The 19,045-nt window shown below is 53.7% G+C and overlaps 1 protein-coding gene across 6 annotated transcripts; it reads right to left on the bottom strand.

The window, feature by feature from the left end:
• Window positions 1-1,812: 1,812 nt before the first annotated feature.
• PEX11G (peroxisomal biogenesis factor 11 gamma) lies at window positions 1,813-14,635 on the bottom strand. 6 transcript variants are annotated; one of them, XM_063658014.1, is made up of 6 exons: window positions 14,510-14,635; window positions 10,926-11,114; window positions 8,532-8,869; window positions 7,133-7,311; window positions 3,411-3,473; window positions 1,813-2,374 (listed from the first exon to the last, which is right to left on the bottom strand). In XM_063658014.1, the coding sequence occupies exons 3-6, from the start codon at window positions 8,691-8,693 to the stop codon at window positions 2,140-2,142; spliced, it is 639 nt and encodes a 212-aa protein (XP_063514084.1). In that variant the 5' UTR covers window positions 8,694-8,869; window positions 10,926-11,114; window positions 14,510-14,635; the 3' UTR covers window positions 1,813-2,139. The 6 variants fall into 6 exon arrangements, with proteins under 6 accessions (XP_063514084.1, XP_054321650.2, XP_054321654.2 ...); XM_054465675.2 differs by lacking the exons at window positions 8,532-8,869; window positions 14,510-14,635 and adding an exon at window positions 14,107-14,197; XM_054465679.2 differs by lacking the exons at window positions 8,532-8,869; window positions 14,510-14,635 and adding an exon at window positions 14,107-14,191 and having other exon boundaries at window positions 1,813-2,191.
• Between the last annotated feature and the right edge of the window lie 4,410 nt (window positions 14,636-19,045).

Here is a 19,045-nt window from a genome sequence, read left to right on the forward strand (position 1 = left end):
GCTTGAACCCAGGAGGCGGAGGTTGCAGTGAGCCAAGATCGCGCCACTGCACTCCAGCCTGGGCGACAGAGTGACTCTGTCTCAAAAAAGAGGGCCCATAGTCTTTAAGGTTCACAAAGGGGTCTGTTTCCAGCCCCTAAAAGGTTGAGAACCACTGGACCAGAATGGGCAACTCAGGGACAGAGTAGTGGTCACCAAGCCTGGGGGCTGCGGGTGGGTAACAGCTGAGGGGTGTGAGGTTTCTCTCTGGGGTGATGGAATGTTCTAAGGTTGATTGTGGCTCTGCTTGCACGACTGTGAATGTACTAAAAGCCACTGAACTGTCCCCCTTCTGTGGATAAATTTTATATGTGAATTATATTTCAATAAAACTGTTTCACACACACACACACACACACACACACACACACACACACACACACACACACACACACACACACACACACACACACACACACACACACACACACACACACACACACACACACACACACACACACACACCCACTGGACCAGCTGAGAGAGTGGGAGAGCGGCCTCCCTTTCTGGAAGCATCCGACCTGTCTGCTCTGTGCCTGGGCTCCACATGGTCAGTGTCCAAGGCCTTCCCAGCCCAGGCTGTATCCCCGAAGGTGGCTTGCTTTTCCTCCTGGCACCCGTGACCAGGTGGTCATGTGGCTTCCCCACACAGAGGTGCTGCTCCAAGGGCCCCACAGGTATGAGCTGGTAAGTAGTTGGGTCTCCAGGTAGATAATGAGATGCCCTAATCATGCAGGTGCCGCTAGGGGCTGGGAAGGAGGCCTCTGCTGAGGGCCAGGACAGGCCTGCACCCCCGACAAGGGAGAGAAGGGGGAAACCCACCAAGCCTGGCCCACTCATGAGTCCTGGGCAGAAGGAGCCCCCACAGATGGGGTCTCCTGCACCCGTGTGACCCTGAGCAGTCCCCGGCCTCCCAGCTGCTCAGAGCCACCTGGTATCTTCCTTGTAAAAACAAAACAAACCACAAATGTACTCTGGGAGGCCGAGGCAGGCAGATCACTTGAAGCCAGGAGTTCAAGACCAGCCTGGGCGAGACCCTGTCTCTACAAAAAGTTTAAAAATTAGCTGGGTTTGGTGATAAACGGCCTGTAGTTCCTGCTATTCGGGAGGCTGAGATAGGAGGATCCCTTGAGCCCAGGAGTTCAAGGCTGCAGTGAGGCTATGATCGTACCACTGCACTCCAGCCTGGGTGACAGAGATCCTGTATCAAAAAGATAAAAATCAAGGCAGTGCAATTGCTATCACAGGAGGCCCAAGGGCACACACACTGGCTGTTGTGTGTTCCTGGGCCAGGCTGTGCAACAATGTCTGCCAGAGGCCACATGTGCACAGACTCTGAAGGGTCATTTTCAGCCAGCAGACTAAGAAGTACCCTCCTCCCATCCCACCACACATTGGCTGAGGTGGAAGCCCCAAGTGTCTTCAGCGATGCCAGTGTGTGTTGCCCAGTCTCAGCCTGGAGCCCTTCAAATGCTCACAGTGGCCCTGCATCTGCAGCATGGTGGCATGAGGCCACGCCCTCAGGCGGCCTGGTGAGAGGTGGCACCTCTGGCCCGTGTGCCCAGGACTCTGGGGAGTAGAGAACAGCCCTCAATGGCTGGAGGCCACTTGGGGTCCGTGGGCAACGGTTGCTCAAAGATGGAGAGGACCCACCGGGCTGACGGCATTCCTGAAGGTGGGCTGGGGTAGTGTGGTTTCCAACTTTGGTTCCGTCCTGTGGAGGGTAAGGGGCCAGGAGCCACCAGTGTAATAACCTTCACCCCTGAGCCAGGCGCCAGCACCACAATGTTTAATTGATTCCCGTTGCAGCTTTCTCAAGGCACGATGGGCTCCCTCTTCCTCATCTTGATTTGGATACAAGACGCCAGCTGGCAGGCAGGAGGTGCTGCTGAAGCCCTCCATGGCTCCTGAAAACTGTCACGGCTCGGGAGCTCCAGGCTGAGGCCTGGGGGACCTCGCATCAGTCCCTCCACCCAGCCTGCCCACGGATTTCACCACAGGCAGCTCCATGAGAGCCCCGGCCCCTGCCCTGGTGGCTTCTGCTTTGCGGGAAGGGCCCTCCGTGGGCTCTGGCTGTGTCCCCGTGCTCTTCTGGTAGCGTCAGGGGGTAGTGGCCTCGGCCTGGCCGCCAGCCTGGGCCGCCTGGTACATGCTGAGGATCGAGGAGATGGTGCCCATGAGGCCCACCAGCCACGGCGGGAAGCGGCCGGCCCACAGCACGCCCCGGGGCAGCCAGTGCACGGCGTTGGCCAGGTCGGCCAGGTTGCTGAGAAGTGACAGCGCCTCCGACTGCATCTGTGCCTCCATGGCCCTCCGCTTGCCCCGGGGCAGCGGGCTGTGGGGCAGAGAGGGGCCGCTCACACTCACGCTCACACCTGCCTGCCCTTCCCAAGCCCCTGAATGTCCTGTGTGGCCTGGCAGCCCTGAGCCCCTGCCTGTGAGTGGGAGGAGCTGGCAGGGCCGAGGGGCCTCCCTGACCGTCCATAGAGACTGAGTCCGCATCACCCCCCACCGACCCAAGCACGAACAGGGCAGGGACCCGGGTCCAAGTCCTCAAATCCACGCCTCACTCCTCGTCCTGAACACCCAGAGATGGGGATTCCTTGTGAAAAACAGAAAGCACAAATGCACTTTGGGAGGTGTGGAGGGAAGGGGGAACCCCAGGAGCGTGGCCTGTGCCTGCCCGGCCTTTCTTTATCAGGATGACACAGTGATGATAAGCCTGGCCAATGTGGCAAGACCCCATCTCCACCAAAAAATAAATAACAAAATTAGCCAGGCGTGGTGGCACGTGCCTGTAGTCCCAGCTACTCGGGAAGCTGAGGAAGGAGGATCAGTTGAGCCTGGGAGGCAGAGGTTGCAGTGAGCCGAGATGGCACCACTGTGCTCCAGCCTGGGCGACAGAGCAAGACCCTGTCTCAAAAAAGAAAAAGAAAAAGCAACGGTAACGATGGCTATGGCCTTCGGGAAACTGATCATTCTCTCCTGCTGGGGGCGCAGCCATGAAGGCTCAGCCCTGGAGTCCCCGCTCAAGCAAGCCTCAGTTTCTCCATCTGTAAAAGGTACCACCACCCACCAGAGGCTGCGGTGAGACCCCCATGACCTGAGCACAACAGACCCCAGCACAGGCCTGCACAGGGGTGGCTGCGAGCCGGGATCCCACGCCTGCTGGAGGATCCCACGCCTGCTGGAGGGATCCCACGCCTGCTGGAGGGATCCCACGCCTGCTGGAGGGATCCCACGCCTGCTGAAGGGATCCCACGCCTGCTGGAGGGATCCCATGCCTGCTGGAGGGATCCCACGCCTGCTGGAGGGATCCCACGCTTGCTGGAGAGAGTGGGCCTCCCTGCTGGGTGATCACGAGCTCCTACCTGGTGAAGGGCGCCATGGGGCTCCGCAGCCTCTGTCTCAGTTTCAGCAGCATCCACAGGGACCTGCGGCACCAGAGCCCGAGGGAGGATGCCATGGGGGGAAGCAGGAGGGTTAGCTCCACAACGCTGGCCCCGGACATACAGTCTGGGATGGGTGCTGCATCTCAGATAAATGGCCTGCCCTCTCCCTGCCCCCACAGTCCCACGCCCTCCCGGCTGTGCCTCAAGCTCCCAGGGACTCATCTCTAACACGGCCCTGTCCCACCCGGGACGTCGTCCTGCACTTCTGACATGGCCATCCAGGGCCTGGGCCAGCCTCTGCAAACCACTGGCAAGTGCTCAAAGGAACATCAAGCCCCGTGAGGTGTTCACAGCCTGGCAAGGAGTCCTAGACAGAAGAGGATGCCAAGAGGCCCGCAGTTGGACAGGCGTGGGGACGCCGTTTCCCCTCCGGGCCTCAGCTGCCTTGCCTGCTCTGTGTGGAAAGGTCCAAATCAGTGCCATGCCAGTACCCCCTGCACACACACCCTGGACATTGGCTGGACCTGTCTGGATGATCCCTTGGGCCCCCAGGGCTGGCATCTGCAGGCTGAGGAAGGGGCTACCCAGTGGGCAGCCTCTGCTCCCAGCGGACTCTGCAGCCATGCATGGCACCCACCTGGGCCGGTCCATCAGGCACCTGCACTCTCCAGCCTCAGCCGTGGGGCATGCCGGGTTGTGACTGTGACAGAATGGGCAGGGCCTGGTCACATCTCCTCTGGCCACTGGGTACCCAGGGTGCAGGATGCAGGGTAGCGCCAGTGGCACAGCAGGTGGGAGCCTCCTGGGGGACTAGGGCAAAACACTGATTCCTGGGCTCCCCAGACCCACAGAATCAGAAACTCTAGGCCAGGCGTGGTGGCTCACACCTGTAATCCCAGCACTTTGGGAGGCCAAGACGGGCAGATCACCTGAGGTCAGGAGTTCGAGACTAGCCTGGCCAACATGGTGAAACCCTGTCTCTACTAAAAATACAAAAATTAGCTGGGGGTGGTGGCAGGCGCCTGTAATCCCAGCTACTTGAGAGGCTGAGGCAGGAGAATCACTTGACCCCAGGAGGCGGAGGTTGCAGTGAGCCAAGATCGCACCACTGCACTCCAGCCTGGGCGACAGAGGAAGACTGTGTCTCAAGAAAAAGAAGCCCTGGGCACCGGACCCAGGCATCTCCATTTAGCAACCTCCTGGCTGATGCTCCGGCAGCCCTGGGCCTTAGGGCAGATGTCTGGTCGTGATGAGCACACATGGAATGCTCTCCACCCACTCCCCCTGCTTGCTGCAAACCCAGAGAAATGATGAAAAACCACGTGCCCGAAACGAGAATGCCGCAGCAGGCGGGGCACAGAGGACTTTGATGGCCGTGAAACAATTCCATTTGATTCTGCAAGGGAGGACACGTGTCAGTGTCCAAACCCATAGGATGCCCAAAACCTAGCGTGAACCCTAACGTGAGCTATTCACTTGGGGTGATGATGGATCCATGGAGGGACATCAGTTGTAACAAATGCACCATGGGGATGGCGCCAGTAGTCAGGGAGGCTGTGTGTGGGGGTATATGGGAGCTCTCTGAACGTTATGCTCAATTTTGCTGTCAGCCTAAAACTGCTCTAAAAAAATAAAGTCTGGGCCGGGCGTGGTGGCTCACGCCTATAATCCCAGCACTTTGGGAGGCCAAGGCAAGTGGATCACCTGAGCCCAGGAGTTGGAGACCAGGCTGGGCAACATGGCAAAACCACGTCTCTACAAAAAAAAATTTACAAAAATTAGCCAGATGTGGTGGCACAGCCTGTGGTCCCAGCCACTCAGAAGGCTGAGGTGGGAGCACTGTTTGAGCCCAAGGGGCGGAGGTTGCAGTGGGTCAAGATTGAGCCACTGCTCTTCAGCCTGTCTCAAAAAAACAAACAACAAAAAAGTTTATTTAAGCAAAAAACAAAGGAACCAAGGCTGCCCCTGAAATACAAACCAGAGGTCACGAGGCACCCAGAGGAAGGTGGAGGAAGAGAGGCTGTGAGCCAAGGCCCCCCTCTGACCAGAGCCCCAGGAACATCCAGGCCAGGCCCAGACACCCTCCCCCGGGTCTCCCAGCACACAGGGAAGGCCAGCACCACAGACAGACACCGCTGCCTCCAGGGGCAATGGCCATGAAACATGACCCTTTTGAGACAGTCAAAACGCGTAGGCAGCGTATTAGGTCAAAGCTGGAAAAGAACCACCGAAGCTTGAACAGTGGGAGTCTCTGGGTTGGATTGTGGGTAATTCGAATCTTCTACTCTGAGGTTTATCTATTTTCCAGATTGTCTACGGTAAGCATGTAATTAGGACATCTGTGTTGGGGGGAAAACAAGAACTACTGAGAGTCAGAGCCTTGACCAGGGACAAGCAAAGCTTCCCCCAGAAAAAGGACACAGCCTGCCCCGAGGCTGGGGGCAGCTGCACCTCACCCCAGCGATCTAAGAGCCCTTCACGGCCACTGAAACATGGAGACCAGGGGGCCCAGCTCCTCCTGGTGTTTTCAGGGGCAGGGGATTCTGACTCAGCACATTTGCAAAGAGGAAAATGTTTGGGAGGAAACCATTACTGGAAAGTTCTAGAAACTGTATGGTTTTTTGGAGGCAGAGAGCTAGTCAGGAAACTGCTGTTTTCTCCGGGGTGTCAGCTGACAGCAACGCCAGCAAGACTCAGGGACCCGGGTAAAGGCCACTCCGCTGGCTGCTTGTCACAGGCCCTGGAGTTACTTCTTCTTTCTGAGTGTGCTCAGCAGAGTCACGGCCCGTCCTAAAATGTCCATGTCCTGAACCTGTGAACATGTTCACCTCCAAGGCAAAGGAGGCTTTGCCGATGGGATTAAGCTAAGGATTTTTTCTTTTCTTGACACGGAATCTTGCTCTGTCGCAAGGCTGGAGTGCAGGGGTGTGATCTCGGCTCACTGCAACCTCCACCTCCCCAAATTCAAGCAATCCTCCTGCCCCTCAGCCTCCCTAGTAGCTGGGATTACAAGTGTGCGCCACCAAGCCCAGCTAATTTTTTGTATTTTTAGTAGAGACGGGGTTTCACCATGTTGGCCAGGCTGGTCTAGAACTCCTGGACTCAAGAGATCCACCCGCCTTGGCCTCCCAAAGTGCTGGGATTACAGGCATAAGCCACCACGCCCAACCTAAGCTAAGGATCTTGAGATGGGGTATTACCCTGGATCATCCAGGTGGTCCCCATGTCATCACAGGGGTCCTTATAGGAAGGAGGAAGGAGAATGAGGGTGAGGGAAGGAGGTGTGACCCTGAAAGCAGAGGTCATGCTTGGAAGATGAAGGACGGGACCATGAGCCAAGGAATGTGGGTGGCCTCTAGAAGCTGGAAAATCCAAGGAAACGGACCTCCCCCTGGGGCCTCCAGAAGGCATCAGCGCCTGCTGACACTAGCCCAGGGAGTGTTCCGACTTCCAGCCTTCAGAATCCTAAGATAATAAGTTTCTGTTGCCCAGCACTACAGAGTTGTGGTAATTTGTTCCGACAGTTATTCTGAACAAATATACCCACAAAAGGAAGAAACAACAAAACCTCCAAGGAAAACTCTAAAAGGCAAAGACCCATCTCAGTCTGAAGCCTGTGCTGTTGCTGGGGCCGCTGCCGCTTTGCTAAGGAGGCCCCGCCCAGGGACCTTGGGTGCTCCCTTCTGGCCCATGCCACTTACCTGGCAACCCCCAGGAGCAGAGAGAGGGCCCACAAGGTTGTACTCAGCGTCCACCACCGGGAAGAGTCCACGTGGAGGACCCGGGCATCAGCCGCCCAGGCGACGTGCTCACAGGGGTAATAGAGCTGGTCGGCCAGGTTCCCTAGGACGGAGACCCAGCGGACAAAGGCGTCCTCCTCCTGCAGGACCAGGAGCAGAGGGGGCCTAGAGTCAGACTTACCCACTGCCCATTTTAGCACCGTAGCCATGCCAGGTGGCAGACAGCTATTTCCTGACCCCAGTCCCTGGGCCATGTCCAGGCCCGGCAGGCCCTGCAGGAGAAAGGCTCTAGGGCTGGGGTCCCCGCACAGGCCTGATTTCCGTGTCTCGGCAGCACGGTGCTCAGTGGCCCTTGGAGGGAGGCTCTTAACGCAGCTGTGCAGTGCAATCCTCTGCGGAGCTTCAAAAACCCCATGCCCAGTGCCAGCCGTGAGGATTCTGCCTCACTCAGCCTGGGGCAGGCCCCAGTACCGAGAATTTTCACAGGGAATTTTCACATTCCCAGGGGATTCCCAGGTACGGCCAAGTTGGGAGGCCTGTGTCAGAGCCTTCCTTCCCAAAGGCTTCCAGTTCCTGCACAGGCGAGGACCTCCGATGCCAGACTCTATGCAGGGAGCATGAGAGGTGGCCCGCAGGGAACCCTGACCAGGCTGAGATGGTGTGCCAACCCTTGGGCCACCGCACGCCCACTGCTGACCACGCGCCAGGCACAGTACGGCAAGGCTCGTGGCCTCCCTCAACCCCGAGCAAGTTACAGACCGCCACTCTGAGGCTCTCAGGGAAAGCCGCTGGCCCCCAGTTCCGGCAGGGATGGTCCTCCAGGCCCTCAAATTGCAATGCGCACGCGGGCTCTCGGTCCTGCACGGTGCCCATACCCTCTGCCCCAAGTTCTTAATTACACCGCCTAGAGCCAGCGAGGCAGGACCAGTTGAAGCTGTAGAAACCAGCGCTGAAGCCTGGTTTCTGGGACTGGAGACCCGCAGCCAAGCGGGGGGCCCGCCCCCTTGGGACCCCACCTCCTTTGGACCCCGCCCGTCGGGATCCCGCCCCATCGGAGCCCCGCCCCCCTACCTTCATCGTCCTTGTTACCTGCCACACCCTTCCCCTCCTCTCTGACTTCCCAGGCAGCTCCTCCCCGCCCCCACCGCTGATTCCAGATGCTGCTCTCCTTTCTGGCTAGTCATGATCCTACCTCCAGGCTCTGAACCTCACTCCAGCTTCCCTCATCTGCCTAGCGCGTCCTGGCACACTGCCCACCTCCCTGAGGATGGCGGACCCCGCCCCAATGTGCTCATTCCGCCTGGATTTCCTGAGAAGGGGCAGGGTCCAGGCTAGACTCTGCGGAGGGGCAGAGGCTCACCAGGGCAGGGAGGAACGCAGACATATAAACCGGGAACCCAACAAAAGGGGCTCTTGTTCTGGCCAAGGGACACTCGAGGTGCAAGGGCCTCCACCCCTTGCCTGAGGGCTCTTCCACAGAGGGGATAGAGGAAGGAGGGGTCTCAGGGATGCACCAGAGCATTGTCCTAATCAGACACGGAGGAGGAGGATGCTATAGGTGTCAAAACAGGAAGGCAGCCCAGAGCAACACTCATGATGTAGGATGATCAGGCAGAGGACACGTGGTGCTGAACACGGTGGGGTTGGGATTTCCGGGCGGGGTGCATCTGAGTAGCAAGTGGCTCAGAGAGGTGATCCCTGGGAGGACAGAGAGAACAGACAGGGCAGCCCAGGGAGGGGCATGACGCTGAGAGGCTGGCCCACGCAGCCATCCCGTGAGGGGCAGCATGGCCCTCTAGATAGGCTGGCACGCCTGTGGGACGCCGCAGGGACAAGGCTACTCTCTGCAGCACTGTCGCAATAGCAAAACCTTAGAAATCATTGCCCTGTGCGTCAACCAGAGGCCGATTAAATAAATCCGAAGCTGCGTAGCAGAGCACTATGTGGTCCTGAGAACGCAGCTCTTTCTAGACTGATAAGAAATGATCTGTGGCCGGGCGCGGTGGCTCACGCCTGTCATCCTAGCACTTTGGGAGGCGGGGCAGGTGGAACACTTGAGCCCAGGAGTTCAAGGCCAGCCTGGGCAACATGGCAAAACCCTGTCTCTACAAAAGATACAAAAGATTAACCAGGTGTGGTGGTGCACCTGTAGTCCCAGCTATTCCGGAGGCTGAGGTAGGAGGATCACCTGAGCCCGGGAAGTCAAGGCTGCAGTGAGCCATGATCACGCCACTGTACTCTAGGCTGAGTGACAGAGTGAGACCCTGTCTCCAAAAAAAAGAAAGATAAAGAAATGATGCCTAAGCTGTACTGTTAAGTGAAAAAAGCACTGTTTATGTAAACCATATGTATTTGCCTATGCAAGGACAGGAGATCTCACAAAGGAGACACAAGAAGCTGACCACAGGGCCGGGCACGGTGGCACACACCTGTAATCCCAGCAGTTTGGGAGGCTGAGGCAGGTGGATCACTTGAGGTCAGGAGTTCGAGACCAGCCTGGCCAACATGACAAAACCCCATCTCCACTAAAAATACAAAAATTAGCCAGGCGTGGTGGGGGGTGCCTGTAATCCTAGCTACGTGAGGGGCTGAGGCAGAAAAATCATTTGAATCCCGGAGGTAGAGGTTGCAGTGAGCCGAGATCACGCCACTGCACTCCAGCCTGGGTGACAGAGTGAGACCTTGTCTCAAAAAAAAAAAGAAGCTGACCACAGTGGCTGCCTCTGTGGGGAAAAATTGGAGGCCTGGAAGATCAGGAAAGAGGGAGGTTTTTTAAAATTATATCCTCCTTTGGAACGTGTGAACGTTTGCTATTTTTAAAAATTTAAATCAAAATGAGAACATCTGATCCTCTCAAAGAAGAAAGTGAAATTTTTAAAAGTAATCAACTACCCACGCAGGGAGCACTTTGGGACAAGACTATAAAATGCTCATGGTAGCTCACGCCTGTCATCCCAGCACTCAGGGAGGCTAAGGTGGGAGGACCACTTGAGCCTAGGAGTTCAAGGCTGCAGTGAGCTATGATCACTCCACTGCACTCCAGCCTGGATGATAGAGCAAGACCCTGTCTCTAAAAAAAAATTATTTTTTTTGTATTGTTTGAGATGGAGTCTCGCTCCATTGCCCAGGCTGGAGTGCAGTGGCACAATCTCGGCTCACGGCAACCTCCACCTCCCAGGTTCAAGCGATTCTCCTGCCTCAGCCTCCCAAGTAGCTGGAACTACAGGCGTGCGCCACCATGCCCGGCTAATTTTTGTATTATCAGTATAGACGGGGTTTTTTTTTTTTTAGACGGAGTCTGGCTCTGTCGCCCAGGCTGGAGTGCAGTGGCGCGATCTCAGCTCACTGCAAGCTCCGCCTCCCGGGTTCAGGCCATTCTCCTGCCTCAGCCTCCCGAGTAGCTGGGACTACAGGCGCCTACAACCACACCTGGCTAATTTTTTTGCATTTTTAGTAGAGACGGGGTTTCACTGTTTTAGCCAGGACGGTCTCAATCTCCTGACCTCGTGATCCGCCCGCCTCGGCCTCCCAAAGTGCTGGGATTACAGGCGTGAGCCACCGCGCCCAGCCGAGACAGGGTTTTACCATGTTGGCCTGGCTGGTCTCGAACTCCTGACCTCATGATCCGCCTGCCTTGGCCTCACAAAGTGCTGGGATTACAGGCATGAGCCACCATGAGGGGCCAAAAAATTTTTTTAAAAAATGTCCACTCAGGTCCGCGCCCTACTCCCTAGAGCCCCACAAACTCTGTTACCTGTGCCCCTAGGCCGTATTGCTTAGTGTAGACAAACATGGCCAGGTCATCAAAGAGTCGCAAGATGGTCCTGCAGTGGCTGAGTTGGGTGGACACCACCAACAGACGTGTTCCCACTTCGGACTTGGGGGGACCCTGTTCAACCAGAACCCCACCAACCAGCTGGCAGCAGTACCCCAGCACTCGGATCTGTGGGAAAGCAGAAGCAGTCAGCGTGGCCCTCCTGTTCTGCAGAACTGAGCTGCATCCCCCCACACCTGGCCCCGGGCTCCGCTGGATTGAGAGTGTGGAAGATTCTTTTTTTTTTTGAAAGAGTCTCACTCTGTCATCCAGACTGGAGTGCAGTGGCATGATCTCGGCTCACCGCAGCCTCCATCTCCCATGTTCAAGCGATTCTTGTGCCTCAGCCTCCCCAGTAGCTGGGATTACAGGCGCCCACCACCATACCCCGCTAATTTTTATATTTTTTGTAGAGACAGGGTTTCACCAGGTTGGCTAGGCTGGTCTCAAACTCATAACCTCAGTGATCCACCTACCTTAGCCTCCCACCTGCCTCGGTCTCTCAAAGTGCTGGGATTACAGGCATGGGCCACCGTGCCTGACCCAAGGGTTTGGAAGATTCTAAATCTACAAAGTGACAGTAAAAGCTGAAAGTTTAGGTGCGGCACAGTGGCTCACGCCTGTAACCCCAGCACTTTGAGAGACCGAGGCACTTTGAGAGACCCCAGCACTTTGAGAGGATGCCTTCAGACCAGGAGTTTGAGACCAGCCTGGGCAACATAGCAAGACCCTGTTTCTACCAATTTTTTTTTTTTTTTTGAGACGGAGTCTCGCTCTGTCACCCAGGCTGGAGTGCAGTGGCGCGATCTCGGCTCACTGCAAGCTCCGCCTCCTGGGTTCATGCCATTCTCCTGCCTCAGCCTCCCGAGTAGCTGGGACTACAGGCACCCGCCACCAAGCCCACCTAATTTTTTGTATTTTTAGTAGAGACGGAGTTTCACCATTTTAGCCAGGATGGTCTCGATCTCCTGACCTCATGATCCACCCGCCTCGGCCTCCCAAAGTGCTGGGATTACAGGCGTAAGCCACCGTGCCTGGCTACCAAAAATTTTTTTAAGTTAACAGGGCATGGTGGCTACTTGGGAGGCTGATGCTGGAGGATCACTTGAGCCCAGGAGTTCCAGACTGTAGTGAGCTATAATCGTGCTACTGCACTCCAGCCTGGGCAACAGAGCGAGACCCTGTCTAAAAAAAAAAAAAAAGAAAAAAGAAAAAAAAAGCTGAAAGTTTAAAAACATACTTGGAGGTGGGACAAATGAAGAAACATGACATCATTGATGTAACTGAAGGGCACAGCCTTTGGGGACAGATGTGACAGGAACAAAGAAAACAAAGCTCCTTACTTCCCACCTCCCGGGTCCTTCTTTTCCCAGGTGGCAGGAAGCCCCAGCTAAAGTGTATATTTACATCTACCTGCCTGGACCAAAGCCTTTGGCTGTGCTCAATGGTGGGTGCAGGTGATCAGGCCTCAACCCAGTGAACAACAGGATAATTTGGTAGAATTACTTTAGAGAGAAAGAACCTACTCAGTAGGTGATGTGGAGCCTTGTGAAATAGGTCGTCTTCACTACTCTTATATCTTTTTTTTTTTTGGAGACAGAGTCTCGCTCTGCTCCCCAGGCTCGAGTGCAAAGGTGTGAGCTCACTGCAACCTCTGCCTCCCAGGTTCAAGCAATTCTCCCGCCTCAGCCTCCCAAGTAGCTGGGACTACAGGCACGCACCACCACACCCGGCTAATTTTTGTATTTTAGTAGAGATGGGGTTTCAACACGTTGCCCAGGCTGGTCTCAAACTCCTGAGCTCAGACAATCCACCCACCTCCACCTCCCAAAGTGCTAGAATTACAGGCGTGAACCACCACGCCCGGCCTCCCTTATATCTTTATTTTACCTGCTTTTCAGAAATTGCTTGTTCCTGTTGCTTTATTTATTTTTACTTGTAATTCCTTTCCAGCCCCATTATAATGGCAAAACACTGCAATCTGAATGTTCAACTCAGGGGGGATTTGTTAACCCACCCCCCCAATCATAAGATATTTGAATGGAATCTAAATGCCTAGCCACCAGTACACCCCCTGGTACAACCTAAATGTCTACCTATAAGAGACTGGTGGGGACAAGCTAAGAGTCCAGACTCAGGGGCATGGATGGCATAACCTAAATGCTCAACCATATGGGACTTGATTGGAACTAAAAACTGTCCAGCCATAGGGAGAGTCTTGCGATATCCTAAATTGCCACATGAGATTGTTTGGGACAACCCAGGGACCAACTACAGTGGCCTGGTCAGATCCTAAATGTCCAAACATGGGAATCTGTTTGGTGTGTAAACGTCCAGCCAGGCTGTGTTGGCAGAGACAATCTAAATGACCAACTGGGGTTTTGTTGGAACCCATCACTGCTTAGGCATGGCAGGGCCCAGGCCATGGCGTTTTCTTTGGTCTAGGTTGGCTAAAACAACCTAAATGCCCAACTATAGGGAATCTGGTTGGAAGTGAATGTCCAGCCACAGGGGAGCCCTGCAACATCCCAAATCCCAACACGAGATTGTTCAGGACAACGCAGGGACTGACTTCAGTGGCCTGGTCGGATCCAAAACGTCCAGACACGGGAATCTGGCCAGTGTGTCAATGTCCAGACAGGTTGGGTTGGCAGAAACGATCTAAATGTCCAACGCTGGCCAGACGTGGTGGCTCACGCCTGTAATCCCAGCACTTTGGGAGGCCGAGGCAGGTGGATCGCTTGAGGCCAGGAGATCGAGACCATCCTGGCTAACATGATGAAACCCCGTCTCTACTAAAAATACAAAAAATTAGCAGGGCGTGGTGGCGGGCGCCTGTAGTCCCAGCTACTCGGGGGGGCTGAGGCAGGAAAATCGCTTGAACCCGGGAAGCGGAGGCTGCAGTGAGCAGAGATCGCACCACCGCACTCCAGCCAAAATAAATAAATACATAAATGTCCAATGCTAGGGCACCGCATTTGAGCCTAGCTCGGACAGGGCCTCTGCGACGGAGTATCCTGGGCGACCCCGTCCCCTCTCTGGCCTGTTTCCCCGTCTCTGAGCTTGGGCCAAACTCTAGGACCTCCGGCCCTGGTCCGCCCCTGGTCCGCCCCTGCCTCACCAGGCGGTCCCGGCCCCTGTACGACTCCAGCGCCGACGCCAAGCCGCTCAGCGACGCCATGGCAACTCCGTGACGTCACCGCGACGTCGGCGCGCCGCGCCAGGGGGCGGGGCCAGGCCGGGGTCCCGGGAGCGCCCCCCCCGCCAAAGGCTTGCGCGCAGGCGCGGCCACAGGCCTTTGTCCCCTGACCGGCTTTTTGTCCGCTGTAGGGGAGGGACAGAGTTTGCAGAGATGGGGCCGACATGTGTGTGCTCTCCAGGCCTGCAGACCCTGGATGATCCTCGGAGTTTGCTGCATTCTGCCCCACGGCCGTTTGGCCAACTACCCACGCACAAAAAAATATATTTCTAAGTTTAACCAACTACCCACACGCTCCAAAAATATTCCAAGCAAAACCACCAACCTGTTCGCAATGGTTCAAGGAGAGATTTTCCTTTTTAGTTTTTGTGCTTCACCTTTTCTGCACTGTCTGCTTGCCTGTAGTGAGCAGGAATGACTGCTGTAATATCACAACAAGGCATCTTTCGACGTTAAGGAAAGACGTTATCTTTGGACGTTAAGAATTGTTCTAGAATACACAAGAATTGTAACTGGACTTGCTCCAGAAAGGGTAACCCGGGTGATTGAGGAAGATATTACATTTTCACCTTTATGCCATTTTGTAGCTGTTAAATTTTGTGCAATATTCTTGTATCATCTCGTGAAAAAAAAAAAGTCAAATACCATTTTTCACCCGTTTTTGTTATTGAGGTAAAATTGGCACAAGATGAAATTAACCATTTAAAAATGCATAATTCTTGGCCGAGCACAATAGCTCACTCCTGTAATCCCAGCACTTTGGGAGGATCACCTGAGGTCAGGAGTTCGAGACCAGCCTGGCCAAGATGGTGAAACCCCGTCTCTACGAATGTACAAAAAATATAGCCAGGCATGATGTCAGGCGCCTGTAATCCCAGCTACTCGGGAGGCTGAGGCGGGAGAATCGCTTGAACCTGGGAGGCAGAGGCTGCAATGAGCCGAGATCACGCCATTGCACTCCACCCTGGGAGAGAGAGCGAGACTCTGTCTCAAAAAATAAAATAAAATAACATAAATAAAAAATAAAAATGCACAATTCAGTGACATTTAGTACATGCACATGTTATACAACCATCACCCCTTGCTAGTTTCGGAGTATTTTTATCAACCCGAAGAGACCCTCGTAGACCAGCACATGCCACTCTGAAATATGCGACCTTAGTGTAGGATTATTTTGAGCTAAGATCAATGGAGCTGATACCGGAAAAGCTCTCTGTGCTTCCCTGATTTGCCTCAAAGCAGGACCTAAATGTACAAAGGTGCCCTCCTCCCCTCTCTACCAGGAAGGACAAAGATTGATCACCAGGGACACCTTTAGACTCTTGTCTGGAGACGTCTTTTTTTTTTTTTTTCTTTTTTTTTGAGACAGAGTCTTGCTCTGTCCCCAAAGCTAGAGTGCAGTAGCGCCATCTCTGCTCACTGCAGCCTCCGCTTCCCTGGTTCAAGCGATTCTTGTGCCTGAGCTTCCCAAGTAGCTGGGATCACAGGTGTGCACCACAGTACCTGACTAATTTTTGTATTTTAGGTAGAGTCGGGGTTTCACCACGTTGGCCAGGCTGGTCTCAAATTCTTGGCTTCAAGTGATCCGCCCGCCTCAGCCTCCCATAGTGCTGGGATTACAGGCATTAGCCACCGCACCTGGCCTCAATATCCTTTTCCTTTGTCTTGTCACTTCTCCAAAAATTTGCTGCTGTATGTTGAAGGTGCTATATAAGCAGGAATTATGTAAGCTATATAAGACACCTCATTTCTATTGGCATCTCCCATGTATACACAAGGTATACATGTTAATAAATTTGTTTTTCCCTTGTTAATTCTTTTTTTTTTCTTTTTCTTTTTCTTTTTTTTTTTTGAGACGAAGCCTCTCTCTGTCGCCCAGGCCGGAGTGCAGTGGCGCAATCTCGGCTCACTGCAAGCTCCGCCTCCCGGGTTCACGCCATTCTCCTGCCTCAGCCTCCCGAGTAGCTGGGACTACAGGCGCCTGCTAATTTTTTTTTTGTATTTTTAGTAGAGATGGGGTTTCACTGTGTTAGCCAGGATGGCCTTGATCTCCTGACCTCCTGATCTGCCCGTCTCAGCCTCCCAAAGTGCTCGGATTACAGGCGTGAGCCACCGTGCCCGGCCTCTTTTTTTTTTTTTTTTTTTTTTGAGACAGAGTCTCACTCTGGGAGGAACCAAATTTGTAGATGTGAGGTCGCCACATGTGTGCTCTCTGGGCCTGAGGACCCAGGATGATGCCCAGAGCTTGCTACATTCTGCCCCATGGTAGCTTGACCAACTACCCACAAAAAGGGGTAGAGTGCAGCGGCACGATCTTAACTCACTGCAGCCCTGAACTCCTGGGATCAAGTGATCCTCCTACTTCAGCATCCTGAGTAGGTGGCACCACAGGTGCCTGCCAGCACAACTGGCTAATTTCTTTTTATTTTTTATTTTTTGTAGAAATGGAGTCTCACCATGTTACCCAGGCTGGCCTTGAGCCCTGGGCTTAAGCAATCTTCCCACCTCGACCTTCCAAAGTGCTGGAATTACAGGCGTGAACCACCGCGCCCACCCTTGTTAATTCTTTCATTGCAAGGATCCATCACAGCTAAGAACTAAGAATAAAGGAAAAAGTATTTTTCCTCCCCTACACCCTGTTCCCATAAAGCAATCACTCAATTCATCCCTCCTCCCAGCCCCTGGCAACCACTAATCTGCATTCTCTGCTGTCTCTCTATATTTTTACCACTTCTTGATTTTTTTTTTTTTTTTTTTGAGACAGAGTCTCACTCTGTTGCCCAGGCTGGAGTGCAGTGGTGCAATCTCAGCTCACAGCAGCCTCTGCCTCCCGGGTTCAAGCAATTCTCCTGCCTCGGTCTCCCAAGTGGCTGAGAGTACAGCTGCGTGCCACCACACCCGGCTAATTTTTGTATTTTTAGTAGAGACGGATTTTACCATATTGGCCAGGCTGGTCTTGAACTCTTGACCTCTTGACCTCAAGGGATCTGCCCGGCTCGGCCTCCCAAAGTGCTGGGATTACAGGCATGAGTCCCCATGCCTGACCTCCTTGATATTTCACACAAATGGAATCATACAATGGAATCATACAATATGTGACCGTTTGTGTTGGCCTCTTCCATCAAGCATAGTGGGTTGTTTTGGTTTTTGCTTTCTGTTTTTGAGACAGGGTCTTGCTCTGTCACCAGGCTGGAGTGCGGTGGTGCGATCATAGCTCACTGCAGCCTTGAACTCCTGGGCTTGAGAGATCCTCCTGCCTCAGCCTCCACATTGCCTGGGACTATAGGTGCACACCACCACATCTGGTCAATTTTTTTAATTTTTCTTTTGTAGAGATGGGGTCTCGCTATGTTCACCAGGCTGGTTTCAACCTCCTGGACTCAAGGGATCCTCCTGCCTTGGCCTCCCAAAGTGCTGGGATTATAGGTGTGAGCCACCGCTCACAGCTGAGCATAGTGGTGTTGAGGTTCATCTAAGTTGCAGCATGTATCAGAATTTCATTCCACTTGCAGCTGAATAACATTGTGCCATATGGATGGACCACATTTTGTTTATCCACATATCAGCTGATGGTCATTTGGGCTGTTTCCGCCTTTTAGTGATCGTGAATAAGTACAGCTATAAACATTCGTGAATATGTAGTTGGAGTCCCTGGATTCAATTCCTTTGGGTCTATACCTAGAAGTGGGGTTGCTGGGTCATTTTGTAACTCTATGTTGAACTTTTTGAGTAATTGCCCAACTCTTTCCCACAGTAGTGGTACCATTTTCCATCCCCACCAGCTATTACACAAGGGTTCCAATATTGCCACATCCTTGCAACATCCTTTTTTGATTATGATAGCTATCATAGTAGGTGCGAAGTGGTATCCCATTGTGGTTTTGTTTTGCCTTTTCCTGATGACTAATGATGTTAACCAGTCTGTTTGTTCGTTTGAATTTTTTTTGTTTTTGAGACAGAGTCTCAGTCTGTTGCCTAGGCTGGAGTGCAGTGGCGATATCAGCTCACTGCAACCTCCACCTCCCAGGTTCAAGCGATTCTCGTGCCTCAGCCTCCCAAATAGCTGGGATTACAGCACACCTGCCACTGTGCCCGGCTAATTTTATATTTTTAGTAGAGACAGGGTCTCGCCATGTTGGCCAGGCTGGTCTCAAACTCCTGATCTCAAGAGATCTGCCCACCTCGGCCTCCCAAAGTGCTGGGATTATAGGCGTGAGTCACTGCGTCTGGCCTTGATGTTAACCAGTTTTCTTTCACAAAATATTTCCTCTTGATTTCAACTCTTGTTACTCTTCTCCTGCACTGCCTTCCTCCTGTTGTTTAAAGTTACAGCAGATTCCTGCCTCAGGACCTTTGCACGTTCTGTTTCCTCTGCAGAAATGTTCTTGAGCCAGATACCAACGTGGCTCCCTCCTTCCCTAACTTCCTCTACTCGAATGTCATCGTCTCACGGAACTCACCCGATCACACCCTCCTGGACACTTCCTACCCATGTTACCCGCTGGTGACCTGTCTTGTTCACGGCTATATCCACACAGCCTGGCAGAAAACAGAGAACCTGTTTTGTAAGTTTCACTGCCTGTGGGGCTCAGCATCCTGTCCAAAGTTCTCTTCTTGTGCTCCAAGGGAACATGGAACACAAGAGGGCACAAGAAAGACTTTGTCCACTCCTATGATTTTCTTTCTCTCTGTCTCTTTTTTTTTTTTTTTTTTTTTTTAACAGAGTCTCACTCTGTTGCCCAGGCTGGAGTGCAGTGGCGTGATTTCGGCTCACTGCCATCTCCACCTCCCGAGTTCAAGCAATTCTCCTGCCTCAGCCTCCCGACCAGCTGGGATTACAGGCACCTGCCACCACGCCCCC

Source organism: Pongo pygmaeus, chromosome 20, assembly GCF_028885625.2.
Source record: "Pongo pygmaeus isolate AG05252 chromosome 20, NHGRI_mPonPyg2-v2.0_pri, whole genome shotgun sequence".
NCBI lineage: Eukaryota > Metazoa > Chordata > Mammalia > Primates > Hominidae > Pongo > Pongo pygmaeus.